Source organism: Caretta caretta, chromosome 2, assembly GCF_965140235.1.
Source record: "Caretta caretta isolate rCarCar2 chromosome 2, rCarCar1.hap1, whole genome shotgun sequence".
Lineage (NCBI taxonomy): Eukaryota > Metazoa > Chordata > Testudines > Cheloniidae > Caretta > Caretta caretta.
The window spans coordinates 262064427-262083111 of record NC_134207.1 but is presented as its reverse complement, the minus strand read 5'-3'; the positions used below and the strand labels follow the sequence as shown (position 1 = coordinate 262083111).

Genomic DNA, 18685 nt, shown 5'->3' with positions numbered 1-18685 from the left:
TTGTTTACATTTACGGGAGATACTGCTGATTGCTTATTTACAATGTCATCTGAAAGTGAAAACAGGCATTCGCATGGCACTTTTGTAGCTGGCATTGCAAGGTATTTATGTGCCAGATATGGTAAACATTCGTATGCCCCTTCATGCTTCAGCCACCATTCCAGAGGACATGCTTCCATGCTGATGATGCTTGTTAAAAAAATAATGCATTAATTAAATTTGTGACTGGACTCCTTGTGGGAGAATTGTATGTCTCCTGTTCTGTTTTACCCGCATTCTGCCATATATTCATGTTACAGCAGTCTCGGATAATGACCCAGCACATATTCGTTTTAAGAACACTTTCACAGCAGATTTGACAAAACATAAAGAAGGTACCAATGTGAGATTTCAAAGGATAGATATAGCACTCGACCCAAGGTTTAAGAATCTGAAGTGCCTTCCAAAATCTGAGAGGGAGAAAGTGTGGAGAATGCTTTCAGAAGTCTTAAAAGAGCAACACTCCGATGCAGAAACCTCAGAAACCGAACTACCAAAAAAGAAAATCAACCTTCTGCTGGTGGCATCTGACTCAGATGATGAAAATGAACATGCGTCGGTCCGCACTGCTTTGGATTGTTATCAAGTAGAACCCATCATCAGCATGGACGCCTGTCCTCTCGAATGGTGGTTGAAGCATGAAGGGACACATGAATCTTTATTGCATCTGGCATGTAAATATCTTGCAACACCAGCTACAACAGTGCAATGCGAACGCCTCCTTCTCACTTTCAGGTGACATTGTAAACAAGACGTGGGCAGCATTATCTCCTGCAAATTGTAACCATTCTTGTTTGTCTGAGCGATTGACTGAAGTAGGACTGAGTGGACTTGTAGGTTCTAAAGTTTTACATTGTTTTATTTTTGAATGATGTTATTTCTTGTACATAATTCTCCATTTGTAAGTTCAACTTTCATTATAAAGAGACTGCACTACAGTACTTCTACTAGGTGAATTGAAATATACTATTTCTTTTGCTTTTTACAGTGCAAATATTTGTAATCAAAAATAAATATAAAGTGAGCACTGTACACTTGGTATTCTGTGTTGTAATTGAAATCAATATATTTGAAAACGTAGAAAACATCCCAAAATATTTAAATAAATGGTATTCTATTATTGTTTAACAGTGCGATTAATTTTTTTTCATTGCTTGACAGCCCTAGTTTTTTTTAATTAGAGAATTTTGGGTTTTTTATCACGGAAAACTAGGATCCCTGGTGATGACTAGCCGGTTCATTAGGTATTATATCTTTCCCAGGGGCCTTATGGAAGGCTAAATTAGCCTTTGTTAAGCATATGGCGAGGCTTGGATGACAGAAAGATCCTCTGGGTTACAAGAAATGGAAGAGATTAGTACGAAAGGGTTCAGATGCAGAAGGGCTTCTGGTGGGGGCCAGGCATGAGTGTGTGCTAATTTCAGACTGGAAGTCTCCAGCAGAAAGCAGGTGACTCACCATGTTGAGGGTGTGAGGGGAGGGATTTTTTTTTGCGGAGGGGGTGCCTGCAGAATTTCTTCTCTTACCTCACATTTAAAAGGCTTCTCTCCAGAGTGCTGAAGAGAATGGACTTTCAGGGACATGCTGCGTTTGAATGACTTCCCACACGTCTCACATGTGAACGGCATATCCTTGGTGTGAGCTACAAATGAAGACAAAAAGGCAATAAGGCCTGACGGGGGAGGTGTTACATCATGACCGTAATAGTGAGAACGCGCTGGTGCTCCCGCCAGATGGAGCCTATTGCTGGCACGCCAAAGCAAGGCGATCTGGACTTCGTGCCTCCGAGGGCTGCCATGTGAATGTACGTGAAATGGAGCTACTTAACGTCTGTGTAAGATTAATAGCTGAGCTAGCTCAGAAAGATGGGGCAAATGGCATGAAGTAATTTTTAAAAAACAGTGATAACTTTTATGAAACAATACGCACACCTCCCATAACTCACTGGCCGTGCTGCCTAGCCGCCACTGTATTCTCTGAACATTTGTATTCATCACCCTCTTTCAATATTTATGAAACAAAAAATTATGCTGTCTCCTATTTTGTTTCTTTTTAATAAAGAGTAATAACTACTGTCTTTCAATAAATCCAGATCAAACTTGCTCAGTAAAGAGGTTTTTTCCTAACCAACAGCCCTGAAAACTCTTCCTGGGATCTCAGAGTCCAGCTGGATTCTTTCCTTCTCATGCATATAACGAACGGGCCAAATTTTGCCTGCCCTACTTCCTTTCATGCACCACTGCCCTCAATGACTGAAGAGCAGCCTTTGACCATGTAACTTAATTAACAATCCTGTTGATCATGCACGAGGAGGAAGAGACCCTAGCTCACCCTCCCATAGCTGTGTTGGCTCTGCAGGGCTAACAAGCACCAAAAGCTCGTCCTGCCTCAGTTTCCTCTGACTCTGACTGAGAGCCATTGGAAAGAAAGGGTCACATTTATATAGTCACCTTTCTGAGCAGACCCCCACTTGAATTCTGTATAAGCCACTTGAGACCTGTGACAGATATTACAACTACATGCATCATCTTTGGGGCGGACATATTGTATTTTATGATTAAATCAGGAAAACCTCAAAAAGGCATTCTTTTGAGACGGACCAAACAGTATGAACTATAGACTATTCATAGCCCTCTGCACTGATACAGGCAACGTGTATTTGAGTGTTCTTGGCCTGTTGAGTTGGATTCCTGCAGAATACGGACTCACCAGAGAGTGATTTATGCAAAATCTCAAAACTGGCTATGTAGATTCCCAGCCTTTGAAGCTTGAGCTCCTGGGGCACTGGGGGAGCGACTGATTTTACCCATTTTCAGGAGGCTGGAGACAAAGCAAGACTTCGGGTATAAAAGGTTGAGTTTAAAGAGGCTTCCTTTTGATTCAGCAGACAGACAGGACCTTTGGTCTTAGGGCAGCCCCAAACCTGGTGGAAGGACTGGAAAAACTACCGCTCCCTCCATGTGGAACGCGGGTGATTCCTGGTATGTCTGGTGAGTGTTTAAATCTTTTTATTGGTTGGTATATGTTTTCTTAGTGATGCTTTTGCCCTAAGAATAAATGTACTTTGCTTTGGAAGAGCTGTGTGGTCACCGGTAAAAAAACAACAACCCTGTCATTATCTTTGGAGAGAAACTAAACACCGGGGGACAAGGAGTTTGTCAGATCCGCTGGAGATATCATAGGGTGTGCCAGGGGGCTGTGCAGCCATAAACCGCCAGTCAGAAGGGAGTGGGACCAGGGTCCCTGCCCAGAGACAGGTGATGACTGGAGGCCAGAGACCAGACTGGGCACTTCTGAAGTGGATCTCAGAGGGAAAGTACAGGTGCAGTTACCCTGAAAGTGTGACAACCTGCCAGTACTAAAGATTCACCGTAAGAGTTGCTTTCTTTTAACACTAAATGAGGAACTTTATTAGCATAAGGAAAACAGCACTGTCTCTAAAATGCCCGTCTCTCATCTCCTCCATAAACTAGTTCTGGAGAACACTTACATTTCATTTAGTGCAGGGCAGGGAGAAATTTTTTGGCCATTCTTTTTTTTCAAGCAAAAACGCAGGTTTGACAAGACCCAAACGTTTCACGAATTCAGGTGTCAGTTTTGCTGAACTGTTCATTTGAAAGCAATTCAGAAAAATGAAAACGTTTTGTTTAGACATTTTTTAACCAAACGGTTTCAATGTTTTGTCTTGAAACAAATTTTATTTAAAAATTTCAAGTACATTAAGAATGGTCAGAATTGAAATGGCTTGATTTTGTCCAATGAAACATTTAATTCAACCGGAATCTATTTTTTCCCGACTTTTCAGAACTGCCACTGAACTGAAAAATCTGTCATTTGCCCAGCTCTAATTTCAGTTTTTTAAGAGATACGTGGGAAACCTCTTCAGCGCAGTATGGGGGTAGGGTTAAACTGCATCTCCATTAAGCGTGATGCCCCTGCGGCCTAAGCACAAACACCCATCCACTCACCAACCATGTGTTTCCGCACATGTGCCATGGTGTAGAATTTCTTCTCACAGATTTCACAGGAGAACTTCTTCTCTGCATAGCCATGGACAATTTTATTGTGTTCGTGGAGAGACCAGAGTTTCTTAAACGCTTTCCCGCATGTCACACACTGCAAGGGAAGAGAGGAATAAGACGGGGCTGAAATATGCCAGAAGGGGAAAATATACAGGGAAAATATACAGCCCCAGCTTACAAAATTAAATGTAGCATCATGGGACAAACTGTCGCCTTACAGTGGGTGGTACAATAGGGGGTGCGGACAGAATTTTTTCACTCTATGCACCTCCCCTGTGCACTCCTAACAATCGCACTCCTCTTGCCCACTTGTGTGATACAAGGTCAACCGTGCTCCAACGGAGAAGGAGAATGCATGGAAGAGCAACACCTCAGCCCAGCCGTTCTGCACCAGCCAATGGGGATGGCTACCACACTGGGGGCGATGTGGTTGTAGCAGAGCAGTTCGGGAAATGGGATAACCGCGGAACATTTTTGACAAAAATGAAAACAAATGAGTTTCTTGAAATTTTCTCTCAGAAAACGGTGACCTTTGGTTGAAAAACCCAGAAGTATTCGTTCGGCTTGAGCGGAACATCCAATCTACGGTCAGAAAAGTTTTGATGGAAAATTCTTGACTGGCCCTCGTTTACAGGGTGCAGCTGAGGGCCTGTGCTGTAGATCCAGATCCTGATGCATGCAGGCTGGATCCCAGGGAGTGGGACATGCGTGGTGGTGGGGCTGGGCATCTGCTGTTGTGTGGATCCTCCCTTTCCTCCCTTGGGCAGAGGACGCTACCATCTTTACTTTAGCAAGCAGAGAGGGAAACAGAGTTACGGTGAACAGACTAAGCAGCAGCATGTGGGTAGGGGGATGGATATCCTAGACCACAGCAAGCCTGGGGTGTCGTTCTGAACGTAAGCCATAGGCTATGTGTCTTCAAACCATCAGCAATGCTGGGGGGAATCGACGCAAAACCCAGTGGTGTTTGCAGGATTGATTAGGACCCTCCTGAGCTTCGCTTTGGATTCAAATGAACCGAAAGACGGAGCAAACCTCAGCCAGAACCTCTTAGACTGGCCTGACTCAGCCTCTCTTTCCTCTTCAGCTTCAGGCTAGTGCCCTGGCTGTACATACTCTAGGGAGGGGGAAGGCAGAGGACGGAGAGAGCCTGGAGACACCCTTCCAGCTGCTAGCTGCACTACAGTGTGGGACTTGCACCAGGACCAGCTTGTCCTTGGGAACTAGATTCCCTGGGGCTGCCTGCCAGCTGGGGATGGTGGTATCCCAGCATGCAATGAGTGCTAGTCTCCTGCTGCATGCAAGCTCCTTGTATTCCCCTGAGGCCCTACCAGCTCCCATGCTGGCTCAGACCTAGCATGAAAGCAGCAGCCATCCCAAAGGAGTCCAGCCAGACATCAGCATCAGCTGGGCGCAGAATCGCCAAGACCATGGATTCTCTGGGGCAGGGACTGTCTGTGTTACCTGCCCATACAGCACCTAACACAATGCGGGCCCTGATCCTTGACTGGGGTTCCAAGGCACGACCGTAATGTAACTAATAACGCTCACATGGCATAACCGCCTATAGCCTCGCAATCAGAGCCCAGCACACGCCCAGGTTTCCTTCGCTGCCTTTCCAGCTAGCATTGGATCACGAAGAACCCCACAAAGTCCTAAATCTGCCTCTTATTACAGCCCTCCTGCAGGAGCAGGCATTGCAGCTCCAGAGTTCATTCACTACGGGACTCGGCTGGAACTGACCTGTCAGGCCCCATGAGCAAGGCTTCACCTTCACCGCACCCCTGAATGCTTTCACGAGGAGCCATCGCTGCGAAGGGGAATGACAGTGTGAATGAGCAGCACCGTCGCTGAGGGCAAGAGCGAGCAGGGCAGGAGTTGACACAGCTTCACCAAACTTTTTCATGACAAGCCCCACTCGTTGCTACAGGACACGCAGGGAGCACTTCGCCCCCACGCTGAATTGCAGCCTTCTCTGGGTTGGGGGATGAGACGTTTAACACAGTATAACACCAGAATACCGATCCCACTTGTCACTGGAGGAGGGATTTACGGAGGCTGAATATAGTTAGCTCAGGGGAATCTGACCAAAAAGCTGCCTTGGGATCATTAATGGCCAGTCGGCTACAGCTTCAGTTTTATGTCACATTCAGACGAGGGCCTCTCTCAGCACAATGCCCCTACTGCCATGCTTGGGCGCTGGCTCAGCACCAACCGCCCAGAGAAGATTGCCCCTCTTGGATTACCACACCACTCCCTGCGGCTCCTCTGTCTCTTGGAGATCTACTGCTGCTCAACAGGGAAGAGCGAAGATACGAGCTGCCCCACCGCATCAGCTGCTCAGGGTGCTGAGCACACACACATCACCCTGCTCCACCCTGCTCAGGAACGACGTGCATTTCCCCACTAGCCCTACCCAACAGTCAGTGGCTCACAGAGCCATAACCTGGCTCTAGTTCTCTCTGCTCCGTTTCCAGGCGATAAACTTTCCAGGGGGAAAGAGCTACCCCTTGGAATAGGCAAGTCACAGGACTGCTAAGGAATCGCTGACTTCGGATGATCAAGCATCCCAGTGTCCTGTACACACCTTTACCAGGAAGGAGTTAGAAACAGGATAGTGCCGCTTGCTATAATCCCTTCGCTGTGTTTACCCAGCAGCAATGATTTACTGAGACACAAGAACACAGCGCCCCTTCACATTTCACAGGCAGCAGTTCTCTTTTATTGGCCTCCCAAGTCCCTCTCCTTTTGCTAATCCCCACCCCTATCTCGTCCCCTAAGCTTGTATCCGTCACATTCCACGAGGAGACTGACTGCAAATTTGGTTTCAAGACCCGTTTAACAAGCACAGCTCAACGCACGGCCAAAACTGCAGGGATTAACCCACTCTCTGCTTCTCACGGTACCAGCTCAGTCCGCTTCCGCTGCCACGCCACCTCTGGCCGCCAGGGCTGGTGAGAACAGAAGCTAAACGGGGTTGGACGTGGCCAGCATTTGGATGGGAAACCCCCAAGGTTTTGGATGGGAAATCCCCAAACCCCAAGGTCTGGAGACTGCTGAAAGACGTGACAAAGTACTGACTCACCAAGGTAATCAAAGCCCCAGCAGAGGGGGCACATGCTGTAATTTGGATGGGGCTTGTAAAATCAAACATATGTGGTCACTGAAGACCCCCAGGGCACTTTGTGTAATCACCGATGTGGTAAATCTAGCATCCGGGCTTCACTCCAGTTTTGGCCATTTTATTCTGTCAATCCCAGTGTATCTGCATTCTCAGTGTGGAGGGAAAACTGTTCTCCCTTTCCTGCCCAACTCGCTCGACATCCGTTAGCCATGTGTGTAAAGTGTTGTGGGATCCGTTCAGGGCTGGTATCAGATGTGTCTGCTGCTTCAGTTCCCCATATTTCTCCCAGGATCTTCAACAGGCCTGCACGCTACCCGAGTGCCTTCACAGCTCATCTTCAGCAGTTCTGCGCTCTAGCCACAAGGCGTAGCTCAGCCCTTCCCGAGAACGAGCTTTCCTTCCCCTACATTAGCTAGCAGCACTGTATACGTCCAAAGCAAAGTTCCCACTGACTTCAGACTGGGCGTGCTCAGCACTTCGGCAAGTCACGCCCCAAGTGTCTGAAGGTGGACAACCCAGAAAGAAAGAACTAAAGACAACACAATGGCCACCTGGGAAGTTTGGTTTAAGTGACTTGCCCAGCATCAAGTAGTAACTCAGTAGCAGAGGCAGGGACTGATTCCAATTCTTCAGGGCAGCATCTGCCTTAGCCACAAGACCCTCCTTTCTCTTCCTGCAGTCCCCTACCTCATTCACTACACAACTTCTGCAGCTTCCGGATGGCCCACAGAGAACAACCTCATTAACTACACAATCCCAGTTATGCTCCGAGCACTGTCCAGCAGATTCGTATTATTCAGAAAGCCATTTTCTTGTTGAAAAAAAATGTCACCCGCATGTTTTCAATCAGCCCTACTCTCTAACCTCCTTCCTGTTAGATACTTGTACTTTCCCCAACCTGGCACAACGTCACAACACTCTTCATATTCCACAATGCTATTCCCCTCAATCCACAGATCAAAGAACTGAACGTCTCACTGCTGTACAAGCTTTGCATCACTGTCAGACACAGAAAGAACATAAATTCGCTCAAAATACTTATTTTACCACAAAAATGCACAAAAACTTCTATAGATTTTCACTAAGATTTTAAAATAATGGCTCAACTGTACAAGAAAACAGTACCAGGCAAAATCCTTCACATGCACAATAGTTTGTACGTAGATTTATAAAATAGATTAGTTTAAATTCAAACTAATCAAAATATTTGCCTGAAAATTCTCAGAAAAGTGGCAATTTTGGTTGAAGTCCAGCACTCAAATGTTAGGAAATGCCAGAATTAAGGTTGTCTGTACAATTTTAATTCTGTTCCCTTGTGCGTATGCATTATGATACAATCTTTAATTACATGATCATCTACCATTTTTCCATGGGACTTCTGCCTTATTGAGTATGTCTACACTGGAACAAAAGACGAGCAGCATGGCCGCTGCTGGCCCGTGTCAGGTGACTCATGCTCAGGGCTCAGGCTGTGGGCCTAAAAATTGCTGTGTAGACATTCCGGTTCAGGCTGGAGTCTGGGCTCTGGGACTCTTCCCTCTCGTAGGGTCCCAGGGCTCAGGCTCCAGCCTGAGCCCAAATATCAACACTGCAATTTTACAGCCCCGCCACCCAAGCCCTAGGAGCCTGAGTCAGCTGACACAGGCCAGCTACGGGAGTTTAACTGCAGTGTAGACATACCCGGGGTTACAATATTAAGGCAGCTGAATGCTGCCCTGGAAATTGGATTCTATCCCTGCACAGTTCCTATGTGATGCTGAACAAATCACTTCAATCAAACTTTTCACAGGCAGCCACTAATTGCGTGTCCTCATTTTCTGGGTTCATCTTCAGATTGGCAGAAGTGTTGAGCGCCCACAGTTGCCAGTGAAGTCAGTGGGAGCTGTGCCCTAAACACATAAATTGCTATTTAATGCAAAGTACTCTGAAAAATCAGGTCCTAGCTGCCTCAGTCTGGTTGCTCAAAATCACTGAAAACTTTTAACCTTAATCTCGCTCTGCCTCAATGCCCCATCTGTAAAATGGGAATAATACCATCCCTTCACCTCCCAGGGGTGATGGAAAGATAGACTGGTGACTGTCTGTGAAGCACTTGGATAGACAGTGATGCGGGCCACAGAAAAGCCCATAAGGGCATTAATGATTTCATCTTCATAGCAGGGTTTGAATAGTGTGCAGTAAAATAACACAGGGGTGCACTCTGAACAATGAGGAGAAAACCAAATATTGAATAACTATCCTGTGCACGGAATGAGGCAAAGGTCCTGTGGAAAAAAAATGGTATCTGATCATCTAAAAAGATTGTACCATAATGCATACATGCAAGGGGCTGAATTAAGGTTGCACAGGCAACCTTAATTCTGACATTTTCAAATGATGGAGATTGCAACTGTAATATTTTAATATTAATATTTTAATTAATAATTTAATATTAATATTTTAATATTAATATTTTAGATTTTTGTGTGTGTAATTCATACAGTACACTGAAGTTTAAATTCTGCTTTAAGTTCAGTTTCAGGACCTTAGGACCAGGTTCGGATATTCAAACTCACATTGAGCAGTGCCTTACTCCACGAGTGGATGCAAATGGGTGTGAACCTTAGCTGGTGGAGCTGATGTAGCTATTGACTTCAGTGGAGCGATGTTGACTTATAACAGGTGACAATCTGGCCTGCTGACTTCAATAGGAACGCTTGGGATAAACTACTCTTCAACCTGAGTAAGGATACCAGAACGTGGCCCATAACTAGGGCTCCGTGTCTGTCATGGAGGTTGCGGGAAGTCACGGATTCTGTGACTTTCTGCGACCTCTGTGACTTCTGTTGCGGCCAGTGCGGCTGAACCCAAGCAGCAGGCTCTGGGGACCACCTGAGCAGCGATCTCCAGGGTGGCCAGAATAGCGCTACCCTGGCAGCCCCGGCCACCGGTGTCATGGCTGGCCCCGCCTCTCCCCCCAGCAGCGACTCCCCAGTGCGCCTGCCCCCCCGCCACAATTTAGTCAAGGATATTTATAGTCTAAGTCATGGACAGGTCAGGGTCGTGAATTTTTGTTTATTGCCTATGACCTGTCCATGATTTTACTAAAAATACCTGTGACTAAATCGCAGCCTTACCCATAACTATGGACCATTTATTTTTTCTCCTTCTGATGTGGCTTCTCCATTGTGGGAGGTTCGCAACCATGGTGGGCCTATACTGAGCCTCCCTATTTCCCCCAGAAATATTGACACAAGAAGTTGGTTATAAGCAATGTTATTTATGCTTGGAGTGAACCTATCTTATTTTAAGCCTTCTGCACTCCTATACTTCCTGCATCTTTTACGCCAAGTCCTTATCCCTCAGTATCCCTCACACGTGGGTAGTGGAAGGGCAAGAGTTTGAATTTTAGGCAGCTTCACCAACCTCATGGCCCATAGCTACAGTTTTAGGGATAACCCACACAAAATCAGACCTGGATTAATTTAAAAAGAAATCACTCAAGCACTGGAAGGATAACATGGGACCGTCTAGGGTTTTCTTATCTATATTAAAAAAAATGACATTTGTAAGATGATGTCAGTTCAACATGGATTAGAAGATTCACTGGAGAATTTTTTAAAAATGCTTAACCAATGAAGCTGCAGCATTCAGTATTATTAAACTTTTCCTGGATTCTGATTGGTTCATGTCACCTGTAACGTTCCAATGTAGCAGCCAGCCAATAAATTACTCTTAAAGAAGAAAAAAAAAGGAGTACTTGTGGCACCTTAGAGACTAACAAATTTATTTGAGCTTAAACTTGAGCTGTAGCTCACAAAAGCTTATGCTCAAATAAATGTGTTAGTCTCTGAGGTGCCACAAGTCCTCCTTTTCTTTTTGCAAATACAGACTAACACGGCTTCTATTCTGAAACCTGTCTTAAAGAAGAGTTGGTCTACATTAGAAAAGTTGCATTGGTTTAACTGAATCTATTTTAAGAATCCATTAAATCTAGTTAAATTGGTACAAACCTCTAAAGCAGACATACTTAAAGTGATTTCAAAAAGGATTAAACTAGGTTAGCTGAATTCAGAAATGCGTCGACACAAAAGCTAAACCGATGTACAGCAAGAATTAAAGCTGTTTTATGTCACGCAGCAAATTTCCAAATTAAGCTAAATCAATTTAAGACAGGGTTAAATTGGCTGACGTGTGTCTATGTTAGGAGTTTGTGTCAACGTAACTGGATTGATTGACCGATGTTTAAAATCAATTTGAATAAACTGGTGCAACGTTTCTACTATAGACAAGGCCTAAGTACATAAAAGTACACGTATAAAAATGACAAGAAACGTTAGATAAGTACCTATATACAGTAGCATCATGGATTATCCGAACTGATTGAGTGACACTGCATGTATTTGGGTAAATTGGGAGGGAATATCGGAAACAGACCTGCTAGCAGTTCCTTGGATCAGGGCATTTGGATACAAGGGTTGTGCTGTGTGTGTGTTGGGAGGGGGCTGTGCTCTGTTTGTGGGGTTATGCTGTGTGTGTGTGTACACACGTATGTATACACAAAGAAATCAGCTTTACTTTTTCCTCACGTCTACATACTAAACAACCCTGATAAAATCCTTGGTCATTACTGCTCGAGGTTCCAATTGTACCAGACAAACCCATTGCTGCCCAGACACTCACACCGGTAGATAAGGAATTTCCTTGTGTCTCAGTGTAACACTCTGGGGGTCAGGGGGCAGTGACTGCAGAACAGGAGAGAAATGCTTGAGTGGTTTGGGGTAACAGAAACCCAGCGTTTTCCTTGATTCCCTGTTGCTCATATTTCACGTTTACACAATAACATGAGGATGCACACCACTGTCCACTCGCTGCAGTGCTGCAATTTAGTTTCTTTCCAGAAGTTGGCACTGCAGTTCTACAACTGACATTTGTCAACACCCTAAAGCAGTTTTCAGAGTAACAGCCGTGTTAGTCTGTATTCGCAAAAAGAAAAGGAGGACTTGTGGCATCTTAGAGACTAACCAATTTATTTGAGCATAAGCTCTCATGAGCTACAGCTCACTTCATCGGATGCTCAACCTTTCCAAAGTACTGTCCCCTTTTCAGGAGCCTGCTTTGTCATGTGTACCCCAAATTTCACCTCACTTAAAAACTATTTGCTTACAAAATCAGACGTAAAAATACAAAAGCGTGACAGCACACTATTACTGAAAATTGCTTACTCTCTAATTTTTACCATATCATTATAAAATAAGTCAATTGGAATATAAAAATTACTTACATGTCAGTGTATACTATATAGAGCAGTATAAATAGGTCATTGTCTGTAGGAAATTTTAGTTTGCATTGACTTCGGTCGTGCTTTTTATGTAGCCTGTTGCAAAACTAGGCAAATGTCTAGATGAGTTGATGTACCCCCTGGAAGATCACTGGGTACCCCCAGGGTACGTGTGCTCCTGGTTGAGAACCACTGCCCTAAAGTAAGAGAACTCCCGTGGGTCTGATGTCGGAGTGGTGGGATGTTTTCTGGTGGGAACTTTTCTGGTGTCAGAGCTATGGATCTGCAATGCCACTGTTAACACGGGCTTCAAACACACTGGCGCCAGCCATTCATCACAGCCTTAAGTCTCCTAGATTTCTATGCCATATTCTCTCTGTGCCCACAGCCTGCCCTCTATAAGATGCCACACCAGTGCTCTCTGACACTAGGCCAATCCTTTAATGCTCATTATGAGCCCCTCTAACAGCATTTCAGGGCATGTAGCTTCCAGGATTCTTTCAATTCCCTACCCGCTACCCTCACCCCCATGTTTATATTTTTATTCCTGCCACTCAAAGACCCTGTTATTTAGGGACATCCCCACCCCCCAGCCCTCCAAGTCTTTCAGTCAGGAAAACTGGACAGAGCCCCACCTCTGCCGGCCCTTGTTTAAAATACAAAGCTCTCCAGCAATAGCTCAGAAGGCTATAGTAACCCCACAGGACACAGCAGTATCCTGGGCCACGCCTCTACTTTACCTCAGTGTTTTTGTTCCTGTTATAAGGTGGTCAGAGCCATGCAGTGTAGATCACTTATTGCCTCTCCTCCGCACCCACTAGGGATCGGGCTGTGCTGGGTAACTGGGAGCTAAAGTGAGATCTGGTACCACTAGAGCCCCAGGACAACACACACAAACCCCACCAGCCGCAACCTCAGAGTACTTGGAGCATCACTTGAGGCTCTGTTGGGAGGGTACCATGCCCAGTCCCCGCATACTTCTGGCATGTCACCAGGCGGTGGCACAGAGCGCCCAGGCCCCTCTGCAGCACTCTGGGGCCAGGCGGGGCATGACGGCGGCTCACCTGGATGTTCTTCTCGCAGTCCGTCTGGTGGTGCAGCAGGAGCTCGCTCTCCAGCAGGAAGCGTTTGCCGCACTTGTCGCAGATCTGCATGCGGCTGTGGGTGACGTTCATGTGCTTCTCCAAGTACCAGCGGTTGTTGAAGACGCGGGGGCACTTCTTGCAGGGGTATTGCTGTTTCTCCTCCAGCTTGACTTTCGGGCCCAGCCCATCCTGCTCCTTTTTCCTCTTCCTCCCACGCTGGCCCTCCTCTTCCTCCACCACCTTGGCTAGATCCTGGGACCTGGTGGACATGGTGGACTTGGTGGCCTTGGACGACCTGCTCCCCCTGTGGGGCTGCCCAGATTTTTCCCTTTTCACTTCAGACGCCTCTTCGTCGTCCTCCTCTTCCTCCTCCTCCTCGGTGGTCTCCTCCAGGTCTTCCTCTTCGCTGTGCTCCTCCTCTTCCTCCTCCCCCACCTCAGCATCCTCCTCCTCCTCCCCCACTTCCTCATTCTCCTCCTCCCCTTCCTCCTCAGTGTCACATCCATCCCCGTCTGGTCGGGTGATCATGGCGGCAGCTTCATTGGCGGTGGGCTTCCCTTCCGTCCCCTTGGAGACATTGAGGGTTTGGTTGTTGAGGTTCACCTCCACAATGATCTGCTCCCGGTTGTAAGAGCCCTGGCTGTCCAGATCCTCCTCCGACTCCCCACCCTCTATTTTACACATGGTGGCCAGGCCACCGTCCTTCTCCTCCTTGTAATACTGCTTGGCAGCCACAGTCGGGAGGTGCTGGTTGGCGCCTCCACCCACCCTGTCCTCTACTCGCACCGAGTAGGGATCGGTACCTTCCCGGGCATAGATCTTGGGGTGCGGAGAGTCCACCTCTTGCTTAATCTCGCAGTAGTACCGCGGGGGGACGGCGTTGCCGCAGGCGTCGGGGGGCAGGGCCATGTCGCTGGCCATGGCCAGGCTGAGGGACCTGGTGTTGATGAGCTCCTGGCAGGAGGAGGCGATGTTGCTCATCTGCAGCACGGTGGCGGCGCTCAGGACGTCCTGCACATTGCAGGCGTTCACCAGCAGCTTGGAGGTGTAGATGAAGTTGAGGATCTGCTGGAGGCCTTGGGAAGTCAAGGCCTCCAGGGAAAGCTCTACCCGCTGCAGCTGCTTATTCTGGGTGAAGAGAGAGTGGAAGAACGGGCTGTAGGCGGCAAGGACACCCTTGTGGGCGGGGAAGATGCTCTTCTGCTGAACTAGGACGATGTCCACGTCGCACAGGTCCGGCTGAAACAGGCGCTGCTCGTTCAGTCTGTCCATCAAACACGTGAAGTGGAGGGCTACATCCTCCACCAGAGAGTATTCAGCGGAAGGGTAGTCAGTTGTCTTTTCAACTATCAGCTGCAGGGAGAGAGAAGAAAGGAGATGCAAGAATTCAAGACTGAAAAAAACCTTTCCCTTTAAATGGTCCCTCCTTTCCCTTCCCTCAACAGAAGCTAGATGCCAAGGGAGGCAGCTTAACCTAGTAGTCAGACCACCACACTGATAACAAATACACCTGGCTCTACTCCATGACTGATAACTTCTCCGTAACATGGCCCTGGGCTCCACCACCTCCCCCGTCTGTCCCCTCACAATTGTGAAGAGGGAACAATAATATCTGCCCACTTCCATAAAGTGCTTTGAGATCCCTGGATGACAAGCACATTGCAAGTGTCAGGCTTTATTATGATCCGCTGCCGTGGGTCTTTGACCTGAGAGAATGGGTTGTCCCCATCTCCTTACCCACCCACCCTGCTCTGGTTATCTGTGCAGTCTGAACTTGGGACCTCCGGATTCAAAAGCATGAAGCTCTGCTACCTGAGCTGAAAGCCCAGGTCCATAAATGCAATAGCTGACTCAAACCTCCTTACAAGGTCCAGCCACTAGAGGGAGACAAAGCCCCAGGTTGATGTTAATATGAGTTCTTCAAGAATTTGGCTACACAGTCTCATCCACAGTGTGAAAGGGGAGTTCAGGCCAGTTCAACCGTTCGTCCGTCTGCGGAAACTGTCAACGATTTGTGACAAACGCAATTTGCGGCTCAACGGATGCCTGTTCCCTAGGAACTGGATTGAGAACACCAAACCTAGGCCACCACGAATGGCAAAACGCCCTCCCCACCCTCACTCCATCAACTTTCAGTCATTACCATTCCAACGCAGCCCTGAACAGGCTTAAATGATCATTTGAAATGGAGACGAAGGCGCACCTGAGCCACTAAGCAAAGGGGCAAAGTCACTTGGACTATGACTGCAGAGACGTGGCCAGAGCTGCCTGGTTCAGACACAGATCAGAATGCCCCCAACTGGTGGGGGGGGATTTGGGTTCGGATTGAGGTCCATCTCCACTATAGCACATTAGATACGAGTATCTTCATCCCTGATATGCCCCAAATGCCCAGAAGGAATGGGCCCAATTCCCAATTGCTCTCTTGCGGCACTTGAGGGAGGGACAGAGAATGCAGATAGGGGGTAAAGAGGACTTTAAGCTACCTTTGCACTCCCCATTATGGCTGGTCAACGTTTTTCATTCAAAACTTTTTTTTCCCCTCCTATGAAAAATGGCTTTGTTGTCAACACAGAAACCTCCATGGGATGTATCGGTTGCCAACAACATTCTTCAGGTTCTCAAATGTCAAAACAAAACCTGAAAGTTTTCAGCCCCAAAATCAAAGTATTTCTGTAAAACATCTGAAAACAAAACAAAAAAAATCCAGATTTTGGCCAAAAAATTAGGATTTTCCAGTTTTTTGATGAAAATTTGGGGAAAAAGTTCTTTTGCAGAAAAATTTCAACGAAAAAACGAAACAAGAGTTATTTTCACCATAATTTTTGCAGAAACAAAAGACCATTTCCCAACCTGCTCTGCTGCCTGTGTTGTGGGGCTGCTCAGGGACCTGCCGAGCTCCCACCGTATGGCAGAGCAGCCTCGGGGCTGTACAAAAAACAGAATAGTCCTGGGGCAGTGCTCTCTGATCACGCCTCCAAACTGCTTCCTAGTTAAGAGCTGGTCAGAAAATGGGCTTTTTTCTACAGAAAATTTTGATGAAAAAAAGAATAATTTTCTCCCAAACCCCACATTTTCAACAGAAAAATTTGACTCCTTGGCAAAAAAGCAACAACTCAAAATATTTTAACGAAAAACAGAAATATTCCACTTTGGATACACTGCCCTGGTGCCTCATGGGAGTTGTAGTTCAGGTACCGCATGCTCTTATTTCTCCTCCCTAGGCCGGCCTGCCTGGTCTAACGGTGAAGCACTGGAATGCGTTACCTAGGGAGGTGGTGGAATCTCCTTCCTTAGAGGTTTTTAAGGCCCCGCTTGACAAAGCCCTGGCTGGGATGATTTAGTTGGGGATTGGTCCTGCTTCAAGCAGGGGGTTGGACTAGACGACCTCCTGAGGTCCCTCCCAACCCTGATATTCTATGATTCTATGATTCCCATGATGCCATTTGTGGCTTTCAGTCAAAATATTTCAATTTTTGGGTCTGCGAGTTTTTGACCCCCCCCCCCCCCCAAAAGCGTGTGTGTAGAAAGCAGACAATTTCTGTGAAAAACTGAATTCAGCTGAAAACCCAATTTTCCATCTAAACAGTTCTGATGGAAAATTTTCCACCAGCCCAGTCCTCCGATGCTGGGGCTGTGAGCTAGGCTGTCGGAGAGCTACTACATACCAGCCAGGCAGCCTCGCTGCACAGGAGAGCTTGTTCCAACCACTTTAAGGCTCCCTCTATGCTACTAGAGTGGCTTAAAGCATCTTTAGCATAAGTCAGGCCTGCTGTCTTCAGAGCACTTTATAGCTTTAGCCCCTTGGTTCTCTGTTTCAGCCGATCAAAAATCCACCATAATAAAGTCATGAGATAAGAGCGTGCCCAGGAGAATCTAGGCCTAGCTACTAGAGAGGCATGCATGCCGGATTGCTGGCCTCCCCCACCCCAACATGCAGCATTAACTAATCTCCGTTATTAGAACTGTTGTGCTTTTTATTCGCAACCCGTGGATTAAAGATGCCTCCTAACAACTGCTCTGAGAAACGCAAGCAGCAATGGGCTCCCAGCGAAAGTAATTCCAGCCGTATCTGTGAGCGGCAATTACCTTCCAGGCTCTTGTGGTCCTGGCAGAGGGGCAGTGGGGGAGAGATTTAGTCAGAATGTGTAAGTAACCTAGAACTCTGGATGAAGATTTCAGATGCTCGAAAGATTAACCCTTTCCCTGCCCCAGGTACAAGGTATCACTAAGGCATTGATCTTCCTGGTACCCAGGTACGTGTGTGTGTGTGTGTGTGTGTGGGAAACAGCCTAAATACTCAATTCAATTAAGAACTGGTGACTTTAAGCCTAACAAAAATTTCTAACCTGGGTGGTCTGAAGTTAGGCACCTAAATTCTTATTGCAGACACCTGATTTTCTGAGATGATGAGGACTAAGTCACACACATGAGGAGCCGAGTCTCTGAAAATCAGGTGTCTAAATAAGAATTTAGGAACCTAACTTTAAATACCCAAATCTGAACATTTTGGGTAAAATTTCCAAAGGAGCCTCTAAGTCCCACTTTCCAAAGTGATGCAGAAACCTAAGTCCAATAGACATTTTCAAATTTTACTCGTTAGCCTTAGGACAAATAAAGGAAAGCAAACATACACACATGTGTGCCACCTACTCACCCTGTGGAACTCACTGTTGCAGGAGAGCAAGTCAAATACTACAGCTAGCTTGTTTTAAGAAGGGCTAAGTCATTCTTATGACCCACAAGTTTTACAAGCATGCAGGAGAAGATCAAGGTGATCAGATTTCATGCTTCAGGGCTGACCACCAGGGTCAGGAAGAAAATATTTCACCACCCCGGAGCACAGCATTGCACAGCTGGCTAGGTGCCTCATGCAGTGTTCTTGCTTTTGGAGAAGCACACAGCTCTACCTCATCCTTCACCACCTATGACCACACCACTGCCACCAAGATGGCCCAGTGCTTGGACAAGGTCAGTTCATGGATGAAGAACAGCTGTCTGAAGCTGAACCCGAGCAAGACAATGGTCATGCTGGTGGGCAGAGGAAAGCATTCTGAAGAGTCTGCTGCCAGCACGGTGCAGTCTCCTTTGGTTAAAAGTACATCCCCACAATTGGTCAATTCAGACTGTGGTTTAGGAGTACTCCTGAAATCCT

General features: G+C 46.7%; 1 protein-coding gene across 6 annotated transcripts in view; it reads right to left on the bottom strand.

Annotated features, from left to right (window-relative positions):
- Positions 1-18685, bottom strand: part of ZBTB47 (zinc finger and BTB domain containing 47) — a 90430-nt gene that overhangs the window by 12405 nt on the left and 59340 nt on the right. For 5 of the 6 annotated variants that reach the window (XM_075126046.1, XM_048837412.2, XM_075126045.1 and 2 more), the window contains exons 2-4: positions 13510-14883; positions 4008-4155; positions 1566-1681 (exon numbers count right to left, since the gene is read on the bottom strand). In XM_075126046.1, coding sequence (XP_074982147.1) covers positions 1566-1681; positions 4008-4155; positions 13510-14802 — 1557 coding nt within the window. In that variant the 5' untranslated portion in view covers positions 14803-14883. The remainder of the gene's footprint in view (positions 1-1565; positions 1682-4007; positions 4156-13509; positions 14884-18685) is intronic. The other variant, XM_075126048.1, reaches the window with a different exon arrangement.